This window comes from Dermochelys coriacea, chromosome 1 (genome assembly GCF_009764565.3).
Source record: "Dermochelys coriacea isolate rDerCor1 chromosome 1, rDerCor1.pri.v4, whole genome shotgun sequence".
NCBI lineage: Eukaryota > Metazoa > Chordata > Testudines > Dermochelyidae > Dermochelys > Dermochelys coriacea.
The window spans coordinates 351,454,376-351,476,731 of NC_050068.2; the positions used below are offsets into that span (position 1 = coordinate 351,454,376).

General features: G+C 43.3%; 1 protein-coding gene across 4 annotated transcripts in view; it reads right to left on the minus strand.

The window, feature by feature from the left end:
- Window positions 1-22,356, minus strand: part of PPP6R2 (protein phosphatase 6 regulatory subunit 2) — a 171,016-nt gene that overhangs the window by 88,368 nt on the left and 60,292 nt on the right. For all 4 annotated transcript variants that reach the window (XM_038396566.2, XM_043500019.1, XM_043500016.1 and 1 more), the window contains one exon: window positions 782-1,027. In XM_038396566.2, coding sequence (XP_038252494.1) covers window positions 782-1,008 — 227 coding nt within the window. In that variant the 5' untranslated portion in view covers window positions 1,009-1,027. The remainder of the gene's footprint in view (window positions 1-781; window positions 1,028-22,356) is intronic.

Consider the following 22,356-nt stretch of genomic DNA (forward strand, 5'->3'; position numbering starts at 1 on the left):
ACAAGAGCAATAAGTCAAGCATGCATGTTTAAATACAATTCAATACAATAACCAAACACAAATTTTAAGCAAACACTACAAAAAGGAACAAGCTCTTTCCACACACCCTAATCCAAAAATGCATTCACTATTTTAGTAATGCATCCGATGAAGTGAGCTGTAGCTCACGAAAGCTTATGCTCTAATAAATTTGTTAGTCTCTAAGGTGCCACAAGTACTCCTTTTCTTTTTGCGAATACAGACTAACACGGCCGCTACTCTGAAACCTGTCACTATTTTAGTGCACCCTCCAATAATTCTGCAATTTCTATGTATGCAGAACTTCACAAATTTGAAGACTTTATTCCTGGGAGAGGTCCCTATATTTTACAGACTGTATCGATTTTAAGTCAATGGTCCTCAATGAACCTATACCTCAAGGAGCATCATTAATGTCATTTCTGGGATTCTGACTGCAGAATGATGGCCTAGGAGAGATTCTGAAACACAACTGATCTCTCTGCTGCCAGAGTTTCCAATTAAAAAAAACAAGAGATGAATTTTTAGATAAAACATTGCATACAAAGTCAATGGAGTAATATGAAAAACATAGCAAGAAACAGAATATTGTGATATAATATTGTAATATTCACTGTGAATCACAAAATAATCAAATCAGCCTGAACCTCAAGGCCTTTTTCCAAGGCAGGAGGTTTCATCAGCCTTGCACCAGAGAAGAATTTCTGAAGCCAATTCTTCAATTCATTTTTCTTCCCATAAAAGAAAGAATCTGTGTACGTACTTGAAGCGGACCTTCTCATCCATGTCCACAGGGGGCTCATGTGTGATGAGGCTAACCAGCTCTTCCATGCAGTGCTGCTGGCAGATAAAGTCCAGCAGTTTGCGGTTCTGTGCCTTGCACTCCTGTAGGATGTCATCTTCATCCATCAGCTCGTGCAGTGTCACATCCTCCTTATCCAGCAGCTTGTCCACATGTGATGTTGTGTTCAAGTCAAACTTCCAGAACATGATGATGGAACACACCCAGCTGCAATGCAAGAGAGTAAGTGTTAATACTCAGCCTCCACAAGTCAATCCTCAGCTACTTCTTCCCATATTGTGAAGATACAATAAGGGTCTTTTCAGGGTTCCTTATCCTGTCTCTGAAAAGTAATAAAATGAAATGAGTTAAATAAATGAGTTAAAATAAAAATGAGTTAAATTATTTAAGCAAAATTAAATACACATTTCTGTGACTAAAAAAATTAATCAGCACCCTCCACTCTATATCTGTCTGCCTCAAGGTTCAATCCTGCAAGGTACTAAGCATTCTGACCCCAATAAAGTAAAGTATTTAAGCATGTGCTTAATTTTAAGCAAAATAGTCCCACTGAAGTCAATGTGAGTGCTCAAGTTAAGAAAGTGCTTAAATGTTTTGCTGTGCTTAAAGTGCTCTCTATCTTGCAGAATTAAGCGCTTTCATTGTAAATATAAGGTTAATTTTTCAGGACATTAGTTATAAGGATCACAATCAAAGAAGTTAAATAGGTGAAATTTACTAATCAGTATTTTTTTCTACTCTGAAATGAGCACCTTCTGCTCCATTATAATTGGTTTATTGTTTTCTCATCTTCCAAGCACTGAGAGAGGCTCCTTAAAAACCTTCTTTCTAGCTACAAAATGGAAATGGAAAGACTAAGAACCTTTTGTCCAAGTTTGTTTGAGTGAGTAAGCTGTCACAGAAGGAGATGGGATCTTTTATGATATTTTGTAGGCCTGAGAAACCCCTGAATTTATCCATCTGGAAACAGCAGATATGGTTGCTTTGCACCCTTTCTTAGGTCACACATCTACTCCTGAACTTGCATCTAATTTCCTGCAAGGATTAGTTAAGAATAAACAGAATTTGAATATCCTGACCATAATTAAAGTCCACAACTGATTAAAAGAAGGCAAACAGACTGGATCAAGTTAAAACCATTTATTCTGGAGGACAAAATTCTCATCTGGAAAAAATTGTAAGTATTCCAGATAGGTAAGGCACCTGATTTTACTAACTTCTGGTCAACATAATTGCTAACAGGAAAAACAATATTTTAATGGAAACCTACAGGGAAGCTCCTCTCTGTAAATGAAGGTTCAGAGATTACATCAAACCACAGTCATCTCAAGATGGCGTCTCTACAGAGACCACAGCTTTCAGGAATTTGAAAATGTGAAGTTTCTGCCAAAACAGGTTAGACATGGAACCAATATGCTCCAAGACTCCTAACACTGAGTCTTGGACCTTCAGGAAGCTGGGAATCAGACCCAATCAAGATCCCAGTTTAAGAGAAGGAATTTCAATATATCCCTGGTTGTGAGGCCACATGGGATTTTTGTCCTTTAAAGATCACCATGCGGATCAAATTTTCAGAATCTCTTGAAATGTCTAGATTTGGGGACAGTTTCTAAGTTTACAAGCTCTCCTGAATAAAATTAATCTGGAATTAATTGAGAAATTTAACAGTAACAAGTCACCGGGACCAGATGGCATTCACCCAAGAGTTCTGAAATTGCAGAACTATTAACTATAGTTTGTAACCTGTCCTTTAAATCAGCTACTGTACCCAATGACAGGTTTCAGAGTAACAGCCGTGTTAGTTTATAGCTAATGTAATGCCAATATTTAAGAAGGGCTCTAGAGGTGATCCTGGCAATTACAGACCAGTAAGTCTAACGTCAGTACCAGGCAAATTAGTTGAAACAACAGTAAAGAATAAAATTGTCAGACACAGAAGAACATAAATAGTTGCGCAAAAATCAACATGGTTTCTGTAAAGGGAGATCATGTCTTACTAATCTAATAGAGTTCTTTGAGGGGGTCAACAAACATGCGGACAAGAGGGATCTAGTGGACAAAGTGTACTTAGATTTCCAGAAAGTCTTTGACAAGGTCCCTCACCAAAGGCTCTTATGTAAATTAAGTTGTCATGTGATAAGAGGGAAGATCCTTTCATGGATTGAGAACTGGTTAAAAGACAGGGAACAAAGGGTAGGAATGAATGGTAAATTTTCAGAATGGAGAGGAGTAACTAGTGGTGTTCCCGAAGGGTCGGTCTTAGGACCTATCCTATTCAACCTATTCATAAATGATCTGGAGAAAGGGGTAAACAGCGAGGTGGCAAAGTCTGCAGATGATACTAAACTGCTCAAGATAGTTAAGACCAAAGCAGACTGTGAAGAACTTCAAAAAGATCTCACAAAACTAAGTGATTGGGCAACAAAATGGCAAATGAAATTTAATGTGGATAAATGTAAAGTCACTCACATTGGAAAAAATAACCCCAACTATACATACAATATGACGGGGGCTAATTTAGCTACAACTAATCAGGAGAAAGATCTTGGAGTCATCATGGCTAGTTCTCTAAAGACATCCATGCAGTGTGCAGCGGCAGTCAAAAAAAGCAAATGGGATGTTAGGAATCATTAAAAAAGGGATAGAGAATAAGACAGAGAATATTTTATTGCCCTTATATAAATCCATGGTACTCCCACATCTTGAATACTGCGTACAGATGTGGTCCCCTCATCTCAAAAAAGATATACTGGCATTAGAAAAGATTCAGAAAAGGGCAACTAAAATGATTAGGGGTTTGGAACGGGTCCCACATGAGGAGAGATTAAAGAGGCTAGGATTTTTCAGCTTGGAAAAGAGGACACTAAGGGGGGGGGGACAGGATAGAGGTATATAAAATCATGAGTGGTGTGGAGAAAATGAATAAGGAAACGTTATTTACTTGTTCCCATAATATAAAAACTAGGGGCCACCAAATGAAATTAATGGGTAGCTGGTTTAAAACAAATAAAAGGAAGTTCTTCTTCACTCAGCACACAGGCAACCTGTGGAACTCCTTGCCTGAGGAGGATGTGAAGGCTAGGACTATAACAGGGTTTAAAAGAGAACTGGATAAATTCATGGAGGTTAAGTGCATTAATGGCTATTAGCCAGGATAGGTAAGAAATGGTGTCCCTAGCCTCTGTTTGTCAGAGAGTGGAGATGGATGGCAGGAGAGACATCACTAGACCACCACCTATTAGGTTCACTCCCTCTAGGGCACCTGGCATTGGCCACTGTCGGTAGACAGGATACCGGGCTGGATGTACCTTTGGTCTGACCCAGTATGGCCATTCTTATGTTCTTAATATTCATCACTCTAACAGACAAAACCCCTCAGGTTCCAAGCCAAGAGTCTCAAAGTGCTTTAAATCTGGGAGTTTAAGAGGATCCTGGAATTGAATTTTTCCCAGTCCAGGGCGTTCAAGAATGCTGAACTGACATATGCAGGAGTCTGAGAGACTATGGGTCTCTGCACCACTACACTTCTGTTAACCACTTGGAGACTAAATTATTTAGTTCCCATTCTCATGTGCCCAAGTGGCATATGCTTAGTCAGCTGACCTATAGGTTTCTCCTTTGCTAAAATGTAGGTGATTTTAACTGAGATGCCCCAAGTTGTGAGCTCCCCAGAACAGACCTAAATGAGGCTTTAAAAAGCACCCAGTGGGTACTACTGTAAACAAACCATCTAAGTAACAAGTCAACAAAACCTTTGGCCTCAGGAGCAAGAGAATTTCCCCTTGCTTCATTCAGAATTTTTAACTTCTATTTTCTTGCTCCAGCCTGGAAGTGCTAGTATGCAATAGATGTCTGTTGTTTCTCATATGAATCGCAATCAAGTCCAGTGGAAATTTCATGAGTAGAGAGAAAAACAACTTCTTAACTGCTTAAACCCCTAGGACAGGGGAGGACAAACTATGGCCCTCCAGACATTTTAATCCAGCCCTTGAGCTCCAGCCGGGGAACGGGGTCCAGGGCTTGTCCCGCGCAGCTCCCAAAAGCAGTGGAATGTCCCCCCTCGGGCTCCTACGCATAGAGGCAGGCAAAGGGCTCCACACACGGGTCCCACAGCTCCCATTGGATGGGAACCGCTGCCAATCAGAGCTGCAGGGATGGCGCCTGCAGACAGGACAGCGCGCAGAGACGCCTGGCCGCGCCTCCACATAGGAGCCAGAGAGAGGTCATGCCGCTGCTTCTGGGACCTGCTTGAGGTAAGCGCCACCTGGAGCCTTCACCCCTGACCTCCTCCTGCACCCCCAACCCCCTGCCCCAGTCCTGATCCCCTCCTGCCCTCCAAACCCCTTGGTCCCAGCCTGGAGTTCCCTCCTGCATCCCCAATCCCGCATTCCCAGCCCCACCCCAGATCCCGCACCCCCAGCCAGACACTGCACCCCCCCTGCACCCCAACCCCAAATTTTGTGAGCATTTATGGCCCGCCATACAATTTCCATACCCAGATGTGGCCCTCAGGCCAAAAAGTTTGCCCACCCCTGCCCTAGGACATTATTGGGATCAGCTTCCTGGGATAGAATTGTATAGAGCCAACTTGAGCTTATTCAGGAGCGCAGAAAATAATCTGATACCTGATTCTGAACATAATCAGGATATTTTGTAGAGTACAAAAATGCATCACCACCATGGAACAGTTTCCAAATCCAGCAACTGTCATAACAAAGTAACTAGAGCCTCTGAATAGCACGATCTCGAAGAGTTCCCAGAAGAAATATCAATTGTAACATCCTTCTGGGCAACTGGTTTAGAACCACAAATGTCTCACAGAATTCCTAGAGGTGGGCCAGATCCTGAGAGGGCACTAAGGAATTCCTCTGAAAAATATATAAAGAAGTGAAGGACGCAATGCAGCTGAAAGACCTCATCAATATGAGCAGGTTTCAGAGTAGCAGCCGTGTTAGTCTGTATTTGCAAAAAAGAAAAGGAGTACTTGTGGCACCTTAGAGACTAACAAATTTATTTGAGCATAAGCTTTCGTGAGCTACAGCTCACTTCATCGGATGCCAAATGCATCAATATGTGCAGATACTATTTCATAAGGATGGGCTATAAACAAGTTTTCTATGATCATCCTGTTTTCGACTGCCCATCAGAGACACCATCAGACTGATGAGAAAACAAGGAATGGGAGAGAAGTGAAGGCCTGGAATTGAAATGGGGCCACAATGTTACAAAGTGCAGGTAGCTTCGGTACTACAGGCAAACTAGCACATGCATACAGTCTTCGTTGTAGGACAATGAAAATCCTGAGGAGAATTCTCTATCAGAAAGACCAGCACTTCATGAAGAATCAGCCCTTGAACACCATCAATCAGCCTGGACAGAACCAGCACCGGTGAAGTCTGTCTGTTCCCTTTCCTTCCAAAGGGATTCCAGAATGAACACACACACTCTCAGATCAGCACATCAGGCACAGATGCCATACATTTGGGATGTTATTCTGCCTTAACATTCTGTTGAGGTCACCGTTAAGGCTCTATGCGAGAGGGTAAGTTTCATGAAGTTGGGGTATGTATCTCCTTTCAGTATCTGTTGGACATAAAAACATAAGCACAGCCATACTGGGTCAGACCAATGGCCCATCTAGTCCAGTTTCCTGTCTTCCAACAGTGAACAGTGCAGATGCTTCTGAGGGAGGGAACAGAACAGGGCAATTTTCAAGTGATCCTTTCTGGCAGTCAGAGGTTTAGAACATAGAGACAGAAGTGAAAGCCTTACAGAGCACTGGAGTGTGCTATAAACAGTGTTGTCGGCAATGTGAAGTGGCAAGGCAGCAGATGATCCTTAATTTGCCATTACCTCTACTTTTAAGGTTTTGAGTTGATAAGGAGTGTTAATGCAGCCTTAATTGTCACTGAACTAAGTGTGGATGTGTTTATTTCCTAGGTGGGGTTTTTCAAAAGTTTTTCTCACACACACACAGTCTTCCAGGGTCACAGTGGGGCAGATAAATGACTGAAATTTACCATAATTTAAAGATTATAATAGTTCAAGTTACAAAAGTCCTTACAGGATGTTTTCTCATTCTATGAATTAACTAAGCAGTTTAAAAAAAACCTTTATCAAAATCTGTCACATGCAATTTAGTCAACAGCAGGGTTTAAACCCTCAACCATCAGAGTGACAACTCAGCTCTACACCACTTGAGCTGTACAGCAGTAATTGATGACCTCTATTTAGCTCAGCCCCTAGAGGAGGACTTGACACATTTTCCCACTGACTTACAAAATTGGTTGCTAGAGAGCAGTAGCATCACAGAGATTAGGAATACTGGATTCTATTCCTGACTCTGGGGGAAAGTGTGGGGTTTAGTGGTTAGAGATTGAATGTTCTTTGGTTATATTATCTGAAATGCAGGTCAACTGAGTAGCTGAGATTTGGGTCTACCATGTTATGATTCTGTGTAACCTTCATTCATTTATTTGTAAAATGGGGTGGAACCTCAGATTTGACTGCCTTTTACAGTTAGGGTTTATCACCTTTGTCAATAACAACTGGTGATGTGCATGAGAATGTAAACCACAGTTAGAGATGAAATCTGAACTCATGGTCTCTGTTTGCAGCTCAGGGAACTTTCCCCTAGTCTACAAGAAGTTTTGGTGGAAGAGTGTGTCTGTCCATCACTACCAAGCCCCTGATGGAGGTTTTTATGTAAGTAGATACGTTACATCTTCACTACTAACTACAACCTATTTGTTTTGGCATAGTTCTTTACTAATTATCAAGAAAAACTGACACACAAAAACCACGCTACCTATTTGTAACTGATTAAGCAGCATGTGAAAAGCCACACAGGGAAAATTGCACAGATCCAGAGCATTTTAGATTTCTTGCAATAGATACCCAAAGAAAGGGGACACAATCTAGTGACAACTTCATAAAGGGCTATTTGGGAACTCATCAGTCTATGTATATCAACCCAAATTTTCATCAAACCACCATGACAAATTCTAATAATACTTAACGTTTACAGCCTGTGTTTATTTTTTGCCTTTTTTAATTAGATTTTAAAAAAAATGCCACAAAATAAACGTTTACACATGCTTGTTATACTGAACATTTTGAATCAACCTTAACTATTGAGTTGTGACCAAAGCCTCCATAATATTAAAACATAATACAGTAAGTTGGAGTTACAAATATAGCATGGGTATGGCATGACTGCAACAGTGAGCCAAGATGCCCTGGCCCACCACAGAAATGGTGAAATAAAGGACAGGAAAAAAAAAGGGATGGGATTTTTGAAGAAAACAATATGTTTGCCATAAAACACAGGGCTAACATACATACCAGTCTTCAAAAGTGCAGATTAATAAGCATCCAAAGAGTACCCTCCACATTCAAGATATATGCTAAAAAGCTGTTTGGAAACCTGTTCCCCCGGACTGGCCCTGCCTCCCACAAACAATTTCAGCTACATGATTACCACCTATTTCTTCTGTGCTCTCAACTGCTCTGAAAGGGCAGTATTTTAATGGCCTCATATTACTTGCCTTTCCTGTTGCTCTCCTGTCTGCTATAAAACAAGCAACAGCCAAGCCTCCTGATATTCCTACCTCATGCCATTCTGAATTAGTGGCTCAGATCAGCCTCAACTGGCTCTTTCCTCTGTTCCAGAACCAGCCTATTCTGCATCATATCTCAAGCCCATCGTTGAAGTAAGAGAAACAAACAAACTTCAGGATTTGCTTCCTGGTTGCCCCTCAATCCATAGAAATGGATAAACCAGTTTTCTAACATTGAAGGAAAGAGTTCTGAGCCACCTTTCACTCAAGGCTCCAATCTCCAGGCCCTAGGAAAACAGAGAGAAATCAAGGGTATGTCTACACTACGAAATTAGGTCGAATTTATAGAAGTCAGTTTTGTAGAAAGCGTTTTTATACAGTCGAGTGTGTGTGTACCCACACAAATGCTCTAAGTGCATGTAGTCGGTGGACTGTGTCCACAGTACCGAGGCAACAGTCGACTTCCGGAGCTTTGCACTGTGGGTAGCTATCCAACAGTTCCCGCAATCTCCACCGCCCATTTGAATTCTGGTTAGAAATCCCAGTGCCTGATGGGGCTAAAACATTGTCACAGGTGGTTCTGGGTACATATCGTCAGGCCCCCGTTCCCTCCCTCCCTCCCTCCGTAAAAGTAAGGGCAGACAATAGTTTTGCACCTTTTTTCTTGAGTTAGCTGTGCAGACGCCATACCATGGCAAGCATGGAGCCCGCTCAGCTAACCGTTACCGTATGTCTCCTGGGTGCTGGCGGACGTGGTACTGCATTGCTACATAGCAGCAGTTTATTGCCTTTTGGCAGCAGACAGTGCAGTATGACTGGTAGCCGTCGTCGACGTAGTCCTGGGTGCTCTTTTAGCCGGGCACCTGGGCAAACATGGGAGTTACTCAGCCAGGTCATTTCCCTTGTTTCGTCTCATGGCGATTGAGTCCTACCACCAGTGCACTGTCTTTTAATTTGCAGCCAGCAGAAGACGATGGCCAGTAGTCATACTGCACCGTCTTCTGCCGAGCACCCAGGAGGTGACGATGGCTAGCGGTCGTACTGCACAGTCTGCTGCCAGCATGATGTATAAAGATAGATGAAGTGGCTCAAAACAAGAAATAGACCAGATTTGTTTTGTATTCATTTTCTCCTCCCTCCTCTGTGAAATCAACGGCCTGCTAAACCCAGTTTTGAGTTCTATCCTTGAGGTTTTGAGTTCTATCCTTGAGGCGGCCATTCAGTTTCTCACAAAGCCACCCCCTTTGTTGATTTTAATTCCCTGTAAGCCAACCCTATAAGCCATGTCGTCAGTTGCCCCTCCCTCCGTCAGGGCAACAGCAGACCATCGTTCCGCGCCTTTTTTCTGTGCAGACGCCATATCACGGCAAGCATGGATCCCGCTCAGATCACTTTTGCAATTAGGAGCACATTAAACACCACACGCATTATCCAACAGTATATGCAGCACCAGAACCTGGCAAAGCGAAACAGGGCGAGTAGGCGACATCAGCGCGGTGACGAGAGTGATGAGTACATGGACACAGACTTCTCTCAAAGCACGGGCCCTGCCAATGTGGGCATCATGGTGCTAATGGGGCAGGTTCATGCGGTGGAACGCCGATTCTGGGCTCGGGAAACAAGCACAAACTGGTGGGACCGCATAGTGTTGCAGGTCTGGGACGATTCCCAGTGGCTGCAAAACTTTCGCATGCGTAAGGGCGCTTTCATGGAACTTTGTGACTTGCTTTCCCCTGTCCTGAGGCGCAAGAATACCAAGATGAGAGTAGCCCTCACAGTTGAGAAGCGAGTGGCAATAGCCCTGTGGAAGCTTGTAACGCCAGACAGCTACCGGTCAGTCGGGAATCAATGTGGAGTGGGCAAATCTACTGTGGGGGCTGCTGTGATGCAAGTAGCCAATGCAATCAAAGATCTGCTGATATCAAGGGTAGTGACCCTGGGAAATGTGCAGGTCATAGTGGCTGGCTTTGCTGCAATGGGATTCCCTAACTGTGGTGGGGCCATAGAGGGAACCCATATCCCTATCTTGGTACCAGAGCACCAAGCCAGCGAGTACATAAACCGCAAGGGGTACTTTTCAATAGTGCTGCAAGCACTGGTGGATCACAAGGGACGTTTCACCAACATCAACGTGGAATGACCGGGAAAGGTACATGATGCTCGCATCTTCAGGAACTCCAGTCTGTTTCAAAAGCTGCAGGAAGGGACTTTCTTCCCAGATCAGAAAATAACCATAAGGGATGTTGAAATACCTACAGTTATCCTTGGGGACCCAGCCTACTCCTTAATGACATGGCTCATACACAGGCAGCCTGGAGAGTAGTCAGGAGCTGTTCAACTACAGGCTGAGCAAGTGCAGAACGGTGGTAGAATGTGCATTTGGACGTTTAAAAGCGCGTTGGCACAGTTTACTGACTCGGTTAGACCTCAGCGAAACCAATATTCCCACTGTTATTACTGCTTGCTGCGTGCTCCACAATATCTGTGAGAGTAAGGGGGAGACGTTTATGGCGGGGTGGGAGATTGAGACAAATTGCCTGGCTGCTGGTTACACACAGCCAGACACCAGGGCGGTTAGAAGAGCACAGGAGGGTGCGGTGCGCATCAGAGAAGCTTTGAAAACCAGTTTCATGACTGGCCAGGCTACAGTGTGAAAGTTCTGTTTGTTTCTCCTTGATGAAATCCCCCGCCCCTTGGTTCACTCTACTTCCCTGTAAGCTAACCACCCTCCCCACCTCCCTTTGATCACCACTTGCAGAGGCAATAAAGTCATTGTTGCTTCACATTCATGCATTCTTTATTAATTCATCACACAAATAGGGGGATAATTACCAAGGTAGCCCAGGAGGGGTGGTGGAGGAGGGAAGGACAAGGCCACACAGCACTTTAAAAGTTTAAAACTTATTGAATGCCAGCCTTCTGTTACTTGGGCAATCCTCTGGGGTGGAGTGGCTGGGTGGCCGGAGGCCCCCCCACCGTGTTCTTGGGCGTCTGGGTGAGGAGGCTATGGAACTTGGGGAGGAGGGCGGTTGGTTACACAGGGGCTGTAGCGGTGGTCTGTGCTCCTGCTGCTTTTCCTGCAGCTCAGCCATACGTTGGAGCATATTAGTTTGATCCTCCAGCAGCCTCACTATTGAATCCTGCCTCCTCTCATCACGCTGCCGCCACCTTTCAGCTTCAGCCCTCTCTTCAGTCCGCCACTTACTCTCTTCAGTCCACCACCTCTCCTCCCGGTCATTTTGTGCTTTCCTGCACTCTGACATTGTCTGCCTCCATGCTTTCGTCTGTGCTCTGTCAGTGTGGGAGGACAGCATAAGCTCAGAGAACATTTCATCGCAAGTGCCTTTTTTTCGCCTTCTAATCTTCTCTAGCCTCTGGGAAGGAGAAAATCCTGTGATCCTTGAAACACATGCAGCTGGTGGAGGAAAAAAAAAAGGGACAGTGGTATTTGAAAAAGACACATTTTATAGAACAATGGGTACACTCTTTCACAGTAAACCTTGCTGTTAACGTTACATACATAGCACATGTGCTTTCGTTACAAGGTCGCATTTTGCCTCCCCCCCCCACCACCGCGTGGCTAACAGCGGGGAACATTTCTGTTCAGCCATAGGCAAACAGCCCAGCAGGAATGGACACCTCTGAATGTCCCCTTAAGAAAAGCACCCTATTTCAACCAGGTGACCATGAATGATATCACTCTCCTGAGGATAACACAGAGAGATAAAAAACGGATGTTGTTTGAACACCAGCAAACACACTGCAATGCTTTGTTCTACAATGATTCCCAAATACGTGCTACTGGCCTGGAGTGGTAAAGTGTCCTACCATGGTGGATGGAATAAGGCTACCCTCCCCAGAAACCTCTTGCAAAGGCTTTGGGAGTATATCCAGGAGAGCCACGAATGCCAGGGCAAATTAATCATTAAACATGCTGGCTTTTAAACCTTGTATAGTATTTTAAAAGGTACACTCACCAGAGGTCCCTTCTCTGCCTGCTGGGTCCGGGAGGCAGCCTTGGGTGGGTTCGGGGGGTACTGGCTCCAGGTCCAGGGTGAGAAACAGTTCCTGGCTGTTGGGAAAACTGCTTTCTCCGCTTGTTTGCTGTGAGATATCTACAGCCTCATCATCAGCGTCTTCCTTGTCCCCAAAACCTGCTTCTGTGTTGTCTCCATCTCCATTGAAGGAGTCAAACAACATGGCTGGGGTAGTGGTGGCTGAACCCCCTAAAATGGCATGCAGCTCATCATACAAGCGGCATGTTTGGGGCTCTGACCCGGAGCGGCCATTCGCCTCTCTGGTTTTCTGGTAGGCTTGCCTCAGCTCCTTAAGTTTCATGCGGCGCTGCTTCGGGTCCCTGTTATGGCCTCTGTCCTTCATGTCCTGGGAGATTTTCACAAATGTTTTGGCATTTCGAAAACTGGAACGGAGTTCTGATAGCACGGATTCCTCTCCCCATACAGCGATCAGATCCCGTACCATCCGTTCCGTCCATGCTGGAGCTCTTTTGCAATTCTGGGACTCCATCATGGTCACCTCTGCTGATGAGCTCTGCATGGTCACCCGCAGCTTGCCACACTGGCCAAACAGGAAATTGAAATTCAAAAGTTCGCGGGCCATTTCCTGTCTACCTGGTCAGTGCATCTGAGTTGAGAGTGCTGTCCAGAGCGGTCACAATGGAGCACTCTGGGATAGCTCCCGGAGGCCAATACCATCTAATTGGGTCCACAGTACCCCAAATTCGACCCAGCAAAACCGATTTCAGCGCTAATCCCCTTTTCTGGGGTGGAGTAAGGAAATCGATTTTAAGAGCCCTTTAAGTCGAAAAAAAGGGCTTCGTCATGTGGACTGGTGCAGGGTTACATCGATTTAACGCGGCTAAATTCGACCTCAACGCCTAGTGTAGACCAGGGCCAAGTCTAGCTTATTATTAAGCAGTAAGTTGTCCTACCCAGAGACACTTTACTTATTCCACAGTGACAACCTGCCCTGTGACACTGAGAAAAGATGAGGGTTACAGCGATATCATCAGAGAGTTACTCAGCTAGGTATGAAAAAATCTTGGAGTTTCACTTAAGAATTTTGTTTATTTTAAGATAATACTTGCCATGTTATCAATTTTATAGGCACTTCAGAAGACATGAGTCTTAAGCAAGGATTTAACTGTCCTTTTCCCAAATTAATTGCTCTAACTGTGGCAAGTTATACGAATAAAGGAAGAGCTTATGTTAAATTGTGAAAGAATCACATAACTGCATTTTCATTCTCTTTCACTGGCACAAATAATAGGAGGAGGAGAATTCTAAGCTAAATTTTGCACCTGAAGTGACACATTTTAGAGTTGAGCTATTCATTTCAAAAGCAACAATTGATCGATGGACTATCAAGGCTGTAATAAAAGCAATATAATCAAAGATTCCCCCCCAGCCCATCTTCCCCAAAGGGCTTTTACTTCCCTTTGTCATAGTGCTTCAGGGAGAAGAGATTACGGTACTTTCCTAAGCTTGAGATAACAGATCCACCCTTGACAGACCATCCCCAAATGGTTCATCTTTCGGTAACTTGTGCAGTCTCAAGAGAGGCAGAGAGAGAGCGGAAACAGATAGAATTTGAAATCTGGGTTTTCTAGAGGGAATTAATCAGTGGTTCAATCAGAGAGTGCAATGGAAATACATCTTGTAGTAAGCGTAAGCCCTGAAACATAAATTCTTGCATCAGAGGCGCAATCTGAGGCCTGAAGCCTGAACCAAAGTGAAGCCTGAACCAAAGTACCTCCAGGCAGTGATAAGCAAAGCTGGGCTGTGAGCCAGAGGCAGGTCCCACTCACAGAAGTTGGCAAGAAAAGGTTGTTAGAGGCATGTGCGCACATACACATAAGGGCTAATGAGAGGAACTTGTGCCAAGACGGCGGCAAGACACTCCATAGACATAACAAGGAACAGGCAGGTGCATCTTAAAGACAGGGTCAAAAGGACAACATGATGGATAGATTCGTTTGAATTATGATGAGTAATCTATCCTGCAACAGCATAAAAGTAGGTCCCGGAGCGCATATCTTTGTCCAGCCTAGGGGACAGTGGAGTGTCCCGCCACTGACTGAGCTGTGTCCATTGCCAGGGAGCACAAATTCATAGTATGCCCTGTAGAGTCTATAGGGAACTATTACTGTGTTTCGTTTGACAAACTTGGCTTGGGTTCCTTCGTACCTTACTAGATTTTGGGGGGTTCTCTCGGGGTCTGCTGTGTTAGCTATCTGCGCAGAGCTGGGGCAGCACACAGAGGGAACACGCACGCAGCCGACTGTTATCATCGAACAAGAGCGGAACACCACACCGGTAGCTACTGACAACACATCTGAACCAAATTCTTCCTCAAAATTATTTTGGCTCTCTCTGGGAGTTTCTTTGGTACCCCAGGGGCTATATTTAACAACACGTCAGCCAGTAAAAGCTACCCAAGGTCACATTTTCAATTCAATTTTTCTGTTTCCCTCCAGTGATACATGGAGAACTCCCTTCTCTGGTCTTCATTAGGATACACGCCTCTAGGAAGCCAAAACAGGGACTTCACCTTCTCCAAGCTTTTTTATAAAATACAGATATTACTTTATTCCCTCAGTAATAGATGTTCTGATTGTAAAATACAGTAAAGCTGTTTTTTTTTTAAACTAATGAGAACTTGTGTACAGAATTTTCCATTTCTGGCTTTGACCAGCTCTCTCAGGCTGGATTCCTCCTCAGACATTACCTCTTCAGAATTTTGAATGAGGATGTCTACTATGTTTGGAAGAGGGCTAATATGGGGAAATTAAGCTTTTCAAAGAGGAGAGGCCCTCCCACACAGGGGTCAGTGAGATGTGACACTAGATGGTACACAGAAGGGGCAGCTGAAATTTGAGTCCCTACAGAGACTTTAATACTGTTGGTTTAAATCAAAGTGATTATTGCCCCTGTGGCATTCCCCTGGTGTTATCTGGACTGGTGAACTGTTAGGTCATTCCAATCCTCGACTCTGGGAGCCAGCCTTACCCTGCTCTGCTGTGAGAACCCCCACTCCTGGGCTGTTCACACACAGCCTTTGGCATGTAAGCTGCTCCTTGGATTGTGCAACCAAATGACACTAGCCAATATTTCCGCTCCCTGACACAACTCTAGGAACCTCCATCTTGCAGTGTCCAGTTATGCCTGCTGGACACTGCAAGCTTATATGAGTTTGTCAATTTAACAAAGAAATTGATAGGTACCAGGCTTGTTATCCCAAGGGAAATCTCTGACACGCTTCAGACCAAATGCACTGCTTCAGGTAGAACAAACAAACAAATTTATTAACTACAAAGATAGATTTTAAGTGATTATAAGTCAAAGCACAACAAGTTGGATTTGGTCAAATGAAATAAAAACAAAACACATTCTAAGCTGATCTTAACACTTTCAGTGTCCTTACAAACTTAGATGCTTCTCACCACAAGCTGGCTGGTTGCCCTTCAGTGAGGCTCTCCCCTTTGATCAGCGCTTCAGTCGCTTGGTGGTAGTGGTGTCTGTAGGTGTAGGTGGAAGATAGAGGAAGAGCATGGCAAACATCTCTCCCTTTTATCATTTTCTTTCTTCCTTCTTGTCTTTGCCCTCCTCCCCCATTCAGGGTCAGGTGAAGTCAGAGTTCCCTCCCGCACTCTGAACTCTGGGGTACAGGTGTGGGGACCCGCATGAAAGACCCCCTAACCTTATTTCTACCAGCTTGGATTAAAAACTTCCCCAAGTCACAAATCCTTCCTTGTCCTTGGATGGGTACTGCTGCCACCTCCAAGTGAGTTAAACAAAGATTCTGGAAAAGGACTACTTGGAGTTCCTGTTTCCCTAAAATATCCCCCCAAGCCCTTCACTCCCTTTCCTGGGGAGGCTTGAGAATAATCTACCAACCAGATAGGTAAACAAGGTGAGCACAGACTAGACCCTTGGGTTTTTAAGGACCCTAACAACCAATGTGGTTCTTAAAAACAGAATTTTATTATAAAAACAAAATAAAAGCAGCACCTCTGTAAAATCAGGATGGAAGGGTAATTTTACAGGGTAATCAGAATCAAAACACAGAGGAGTCCCCTCTAGGCAAAACTTTAAAGTTACAAAAAATAGGGATAAACCTCCCTCTTAGCACAGGGAAAATTCACAAGCTCAAACAAAAGATACTCTAACGCATTTCCTTGCTATTACTTACTATTTCTGTAATATTAGAGGTATCATTCAGTAGGAGCTGGATTACTTGCTTGGTCTCTCTCTGTCTCCCGAGAAAACACCATGCACACAACACCAAAACAAAGCCGCCACCACCCCCCTCCCCCAGATTTGAAAGTAACTTCTTTCTACATTGGTCCTTCTGGTCAGATGCCAACTAGGTTAACTGAACTGATTAATCCTTTACAGGTAAGGGGATTCTGTACCTCTGACCAAGAGGGATTTTATATTACTGCATACATAAAGGTTATTACCCTTCCCTTTATATTTATGACAGGTGAGCATTACCTCATCACAGTCCCTGACCGACCAAGGGAAGGGGGGTGACTCACTAAAGTCTGACAGATCCTTTGTTGCTGGCTAGGCCAGTGTCCTTTGTTCCTGTGAGGCTTGGCTGGGTTTGTCCCATATATACCCTGATGAGGTGTGAACTGCCCCTCTGTTTCTGGAGAGTTTTGCCTGGTCTTGTTTTAAGCCATGAGGACACATTTTTCAGCCTCATAACTATATACATGAAATTACAACCTGTAACATTACTATAACAACAATGCTCAGTGCATCATGAGCCTTCTGAAGATACCCGACATGACAAACTTTGCAGTGGATGAACATGGGGCTGCAGGGTGTTCCCCCGAGGCACAGAATGTCACATCCCCATTGAGGAGAGTGAGGGGGAAAATAAAAATAAAGTAAAATTAAATGTAGTAACTAAACTCTACTGGAGAGAGTTCAACAAAAGGAACTTGATTGGCTGTGAAGAACAGTTGTTCAGCAAGTTAAAAAGGCTAGTAAGGACATAGGCTGTGGTCACAGAGAGAACAGAACATGCAGCGGAGAGGGAGCTAGAAGCCAGCATGGAGGCCTTCAGCTTCACAGCATCTTTGAGTTCCAAAACTCTGTAAGAAGGAAGATCTGGAAAGGCAAAGGGAAATTTAACACACAGAACTATTGGTCCTTAAACCAGTTCAAGTGCAAATGGCTCAAACAACCTAAAAGAGCAGAAACTGGAAGACTAGGAAACAGATCATACAGGGATACCATGCAGCCAGTGAGAAATAAAAGCAACTATAAAGCAACAAAAAAGAATACATCAACACAATCTCAAGAAGAAAGTTACTCTGTGTAAAGGGAGACAGGCAATTCATGATTTAGCCCTAAGCAGAGCACAGGATCTGGCCCAAGTGGTAACCTCAATTGCTTGATAGCCCTGGACTATAATGTAATTAAATTTAATATCCTTGTAGGGGATAATACCAAAATAAAAACCCAACATGGTAACATTTAACTTTAAAAAGATGAACTATACAAAAATAAGGACGCTTGTTAGATGGAAATTAAAAATACTGGCTCAAGGGTTAAATGCCTGAAAGCAGCAGCAGGTCTATTTTAAAAAAACATAATACAGACTAAGAATAAATGTATATCCTAAACCAGAAAAGACAATAAGAGGACCGAAAGAATGCCAACATGACTAAACAAAAGAGTAATGGACACCATCAGTGGCAAAAAAGCATCCTTTATCATTCGGAAGTCAAATCCTAGTGAGGATAACAGGAAAGTGCAAAATTTCACAGGTTAAGTGTACAAGCATAATAAGGAGGCCAAGAAAGAATCTAAGAAGCAACTTGCCCAAGATGCAAAACCTAACAGTAAGAATTTTTTTTTTTTTTTAAGTACTTCAGAAGCAGGAAGCCTGCTGAACAGGCAATGGGTCTATTAGTAGTATCTCTATACTGCAAAAAAAATACTGCAGCACCAAGTCTCAGAGCCGTGGTCAAATGACTCAGACTCCTGGGGCTCAAAAGAGCTGTGTAGACGGTTTGAGCTAGGGTTGGAGCCCCATCTCTGAATACCAAGTTTCAAAGCCCAGGTTCCAACCTAGCCCAAACGTCTACACTGTTCTTTTGAGTCCCACAAGCCCTAGTCAACTGACCCGGGCTCTGAGACTCCATGCTGAGGGTTTTTCATTGAAATACAGACATACAGACATACCCTAAACCCTTTAACCAAAGTGTTAAAGGAACACTCAGAGAAGACAACGCTAAATGCAAAGAAGCTAAACATATTCTTTGCATCAGTCTTCACTGCAGAGGATGTGGGGGAGATACCCATGTGAAACCTAACCTTTCTCAGTGACAAATTTGCAGTACTGTCCAACAGAAGAGGTTTGGGAACAAATTGATAAACTAAACAGTATTAAGTCACCAGGACCAGATGGTCTTCACCCAAGAGTTCTGATGAAACTCAAATATGAAATTGTAGAACTACAAATTGTAGAATGCAACCTATCACTGAAACAAGCCTGTGTACCAGATGACTGGAAATTAGTTAATGTAATGACTATTTTTTAAAAGGACTCCAGAGGCTGGTGAACTTACCTTCAGTACCAAGAAAACTGGTAGAAACTGTAGTAAAGACAGAATTATCGAACACATAGATGAACATGATTTGCTGGGAAAGAGCCTACACAGCTTTTCTTAAGGGAAATTATGCCTCACCAATCTACTAGAATTCTTTGAGGGTATCATCAAGCATATGGATACGGGTGATCCAGCTGAGACAGTGTACTCAGATTTCCAGAAAGCCTTTGACAAGGTCGCTCACCAAAGACTCTTTTAACCAAAGTAAGTAGTCATGAGTAGTCGTCTTCCTCTGTAGCATGGGGCACGGGTCACTTGAGGGAGGATTCTCTGCTCCTTGAAAACTTTAAACCACGATTTGAGGACTTCAATAGCTCAGACTTAGGTGAGGTTTTTCGTAGGAGTGGGTGGGTGAGATTCTGTGGCCTGCGTTGTGCAGGAGGTCGGACTAGATGATCAGAATGGTCCCTTCTGACCTTAGTATCTATGAATCTATGAGTATTAGAGGGAAGGTCTTCTCATGGATCAGTGACTGGTTAAAAGATAGAAAGCGAAGATAGGAATAAATGGTCAGTTTTCATAGTGGAGAGGTAAATAGTGGGTGGCCCCCAAGGAACTGTACTCGGACCTGTGCAGTTTAACGTATTAATAAATGATCTGGAAAAGGGAGTGAACGATGAAGTGGCAAAATCTGCAGATGATACAAAATTTACTCCTGGCAGAATTCTGCACCCCTACGGGGGTGCAGAATGCATATGGCCTGCATTTTTCTGTGCCCCCACACACACAGAAAAATGCAAAAAAAGAATCTGCCGGGGGACACGCGCCTCTTCCACAGCAGTCCAGGCAGCATATCTGTTCCAGCGTGCCTGGCGCAGCCTCAGAGACGGGGATGGAGGGCTGGTCGTGCGTGCCTGCGCGTTTGATCACTGTCAGGGGGAGGGGAGGCGGGCGTACATGCATGCCAACAAGGAGAGAGAGAGAGAGAGAGAGAGAGAGAATCTGTCTCTCTCTCTTCCGTGACTGCAGCTTGCTGGCATGCAAGGGTAGGGTTTTTTATTATGCACGAGGCAGGCTAGAGGCAGAAATGTAGCAGCCTACCTGAGTTAATTGATCTCATTCTCTGAGGCACAAACGTAGCAGCCTACCTATGTAGTAACATTGTTAATGTTCCTATTGTTAGTTAACTGTTCCCATTCCCAGTCAATTGCCCCAGGCTCATAAAACCTGTGAAAGTTTTAAGGCCCCTATGTTGCCAGATTGATGTAAAGGAGACTTATTATAAATGACAGGAAGGGAATCCTCAGCTAGGAAGATCTATGTGCTTTCTCACTTTTTTCCTGTCCCAAAGTGGCACAATGGGGTTAGATTACAGCTCAGGATTTATTTTACTTACCCATTGAAAAAAAAGAGAGACTTTGAGGGCAAATAAAACATCAGGACAATCAGAACCAAGCACTTCCCAAAGTACCCAGCCAGGTCCAGGACAATGATTAGCAAAAATGTACGACTTTCATGTGTGAAAGTCTGAGCAATTTAAAATGACTTTTTTGGGGGGGGGGACCTGTTTGGTGTTCTGTAATGTAATTTAAATGAAAATCCAGGATTATAACTGGAACGCAGGGTATTAGTTACCAAAACAATTGAAATGATGTGATTATATTGCATTATTTTGACAAATAAAGTATGCAGAACTTTGAATTTTTTGGCGCAGAATCCCCCCAGGAGTAAAAATTATTCAAGACCAGTAAATCCAAAACTGAATGTGAAGAATTAAAGGGGGATCTCACAAAATGGGTGATTGGGTGATGAAATTCAGTGTTGATAACTGCGAAGTAATGCACATTGGAAACATAATCCCAACTGCACATATATAAAGATGGGTTCTAAATTAGTTGTTACCACTCAAGAAAGAGATCTTGGAGTCATTGTGGATAGTTCTCTGAAAACTTCAGCTCAATGCGCAGCAGCAGTCAAAAGGCTAACAGAATGTTATAAACTATTAGGAAAGGGATAAATAAGACGACAGAAAATATCATAATGGTATTATATAAATCCATGGTGTGCCCTCACTTGAATACTGTGTTCAGTTCTGGTTACCATATCTCAAATAGGATATAGTAGAACTGAAAAAGATTCATAGAAGGGCAACAAAGATGATCAAGGGTATGAAACAGCTTCCATATGAGGAGAGACTAAAAAGATTAGGGTTATTCATCTTAGAAAAGAGATGACAAGGGAGGGAATATGATAGAGGTCTATAAAATCATGAATGGTGAAGAAAAAAATGAATAGAGGAATGTTATTTACCATTTCCCATAATTCAAAAACCAGGGGTCACCCAATGAAATGAACAGGCAGCAAGTTTAATACAAACAAGAGGAAGCGCTTTTCCACACAACGCACAATTAACACATGGAAAACATATGCCACAGATATTGTGATGGCCAAAAGTATAACTGGGTTCAAAACAGAACTTTACAAGTTCATAGAGGATAGGTCCATCAATTACTATAGCCATGATGGTCAAGGATGTAATCCGATGCTTGGAGCCACCCTAAACCTCTGACTGCCTGAAGACTCTGGTACTGGCCACTGTCAAAGACAGGATACTGGAGCTAAATGGACTATTGATCTGACTGTCTGGCGGTTCTTTTGTTATTATGTACAATATGCCATAGTTAACTTATCTTCACAATTCATATGATTTGCCATACTGGATCAGATCAGTAATTCATCTTGTCCAGTATTCTGTCTCTGACAGTGGCCACAAACAAATGTTTTAGAAGAAGGTTCAAGGAATCCTGCAGTAGGCAGTTATGGAATACACTGCCCACTAGGGGAAGCTTCTTTCTAACACCCATTAGTTAGAGGTTGGTGTATGCTCTGAAACGATGAAGGTTTATATCCCTTCCCAACTTTTCTTTTTTAAATACTTACTAATGCAACTATAGAAGTTATTGTTATCCATAAAAACAGACCTTTTTTTAAATCCAACTGGGCTCTTGGCCTTGACAACATCTTGTAACAATGAGTGCCATAGGCTAGTTGTACATTGTATGAAAAAGTATTTCTTTTAGCACTTTTGAATTAGCTACTTTTCACTGAGTGTCACTCGGTTCTTGTATTATGAGAAAGTGTGACCAGGAGCACCTGATCTACCTTCTCTATATCTCTGATTATTATACGTGCTTTTATCATGACCCCTCTAAAGTAAAGAATCACTCTTTCTGATGTCTCCTTATATGGAAATCTTTCCATGCATTTAAGCATTCTCTACCCCATCTCTATTATTCAGAGTGAGAGTTGCTTTCCTATTTCTTCCCCCATTCCAATCTGTTCCATGGAACCAAGAGAGTATCCGACCATCATTAAAGGTGAACAATACC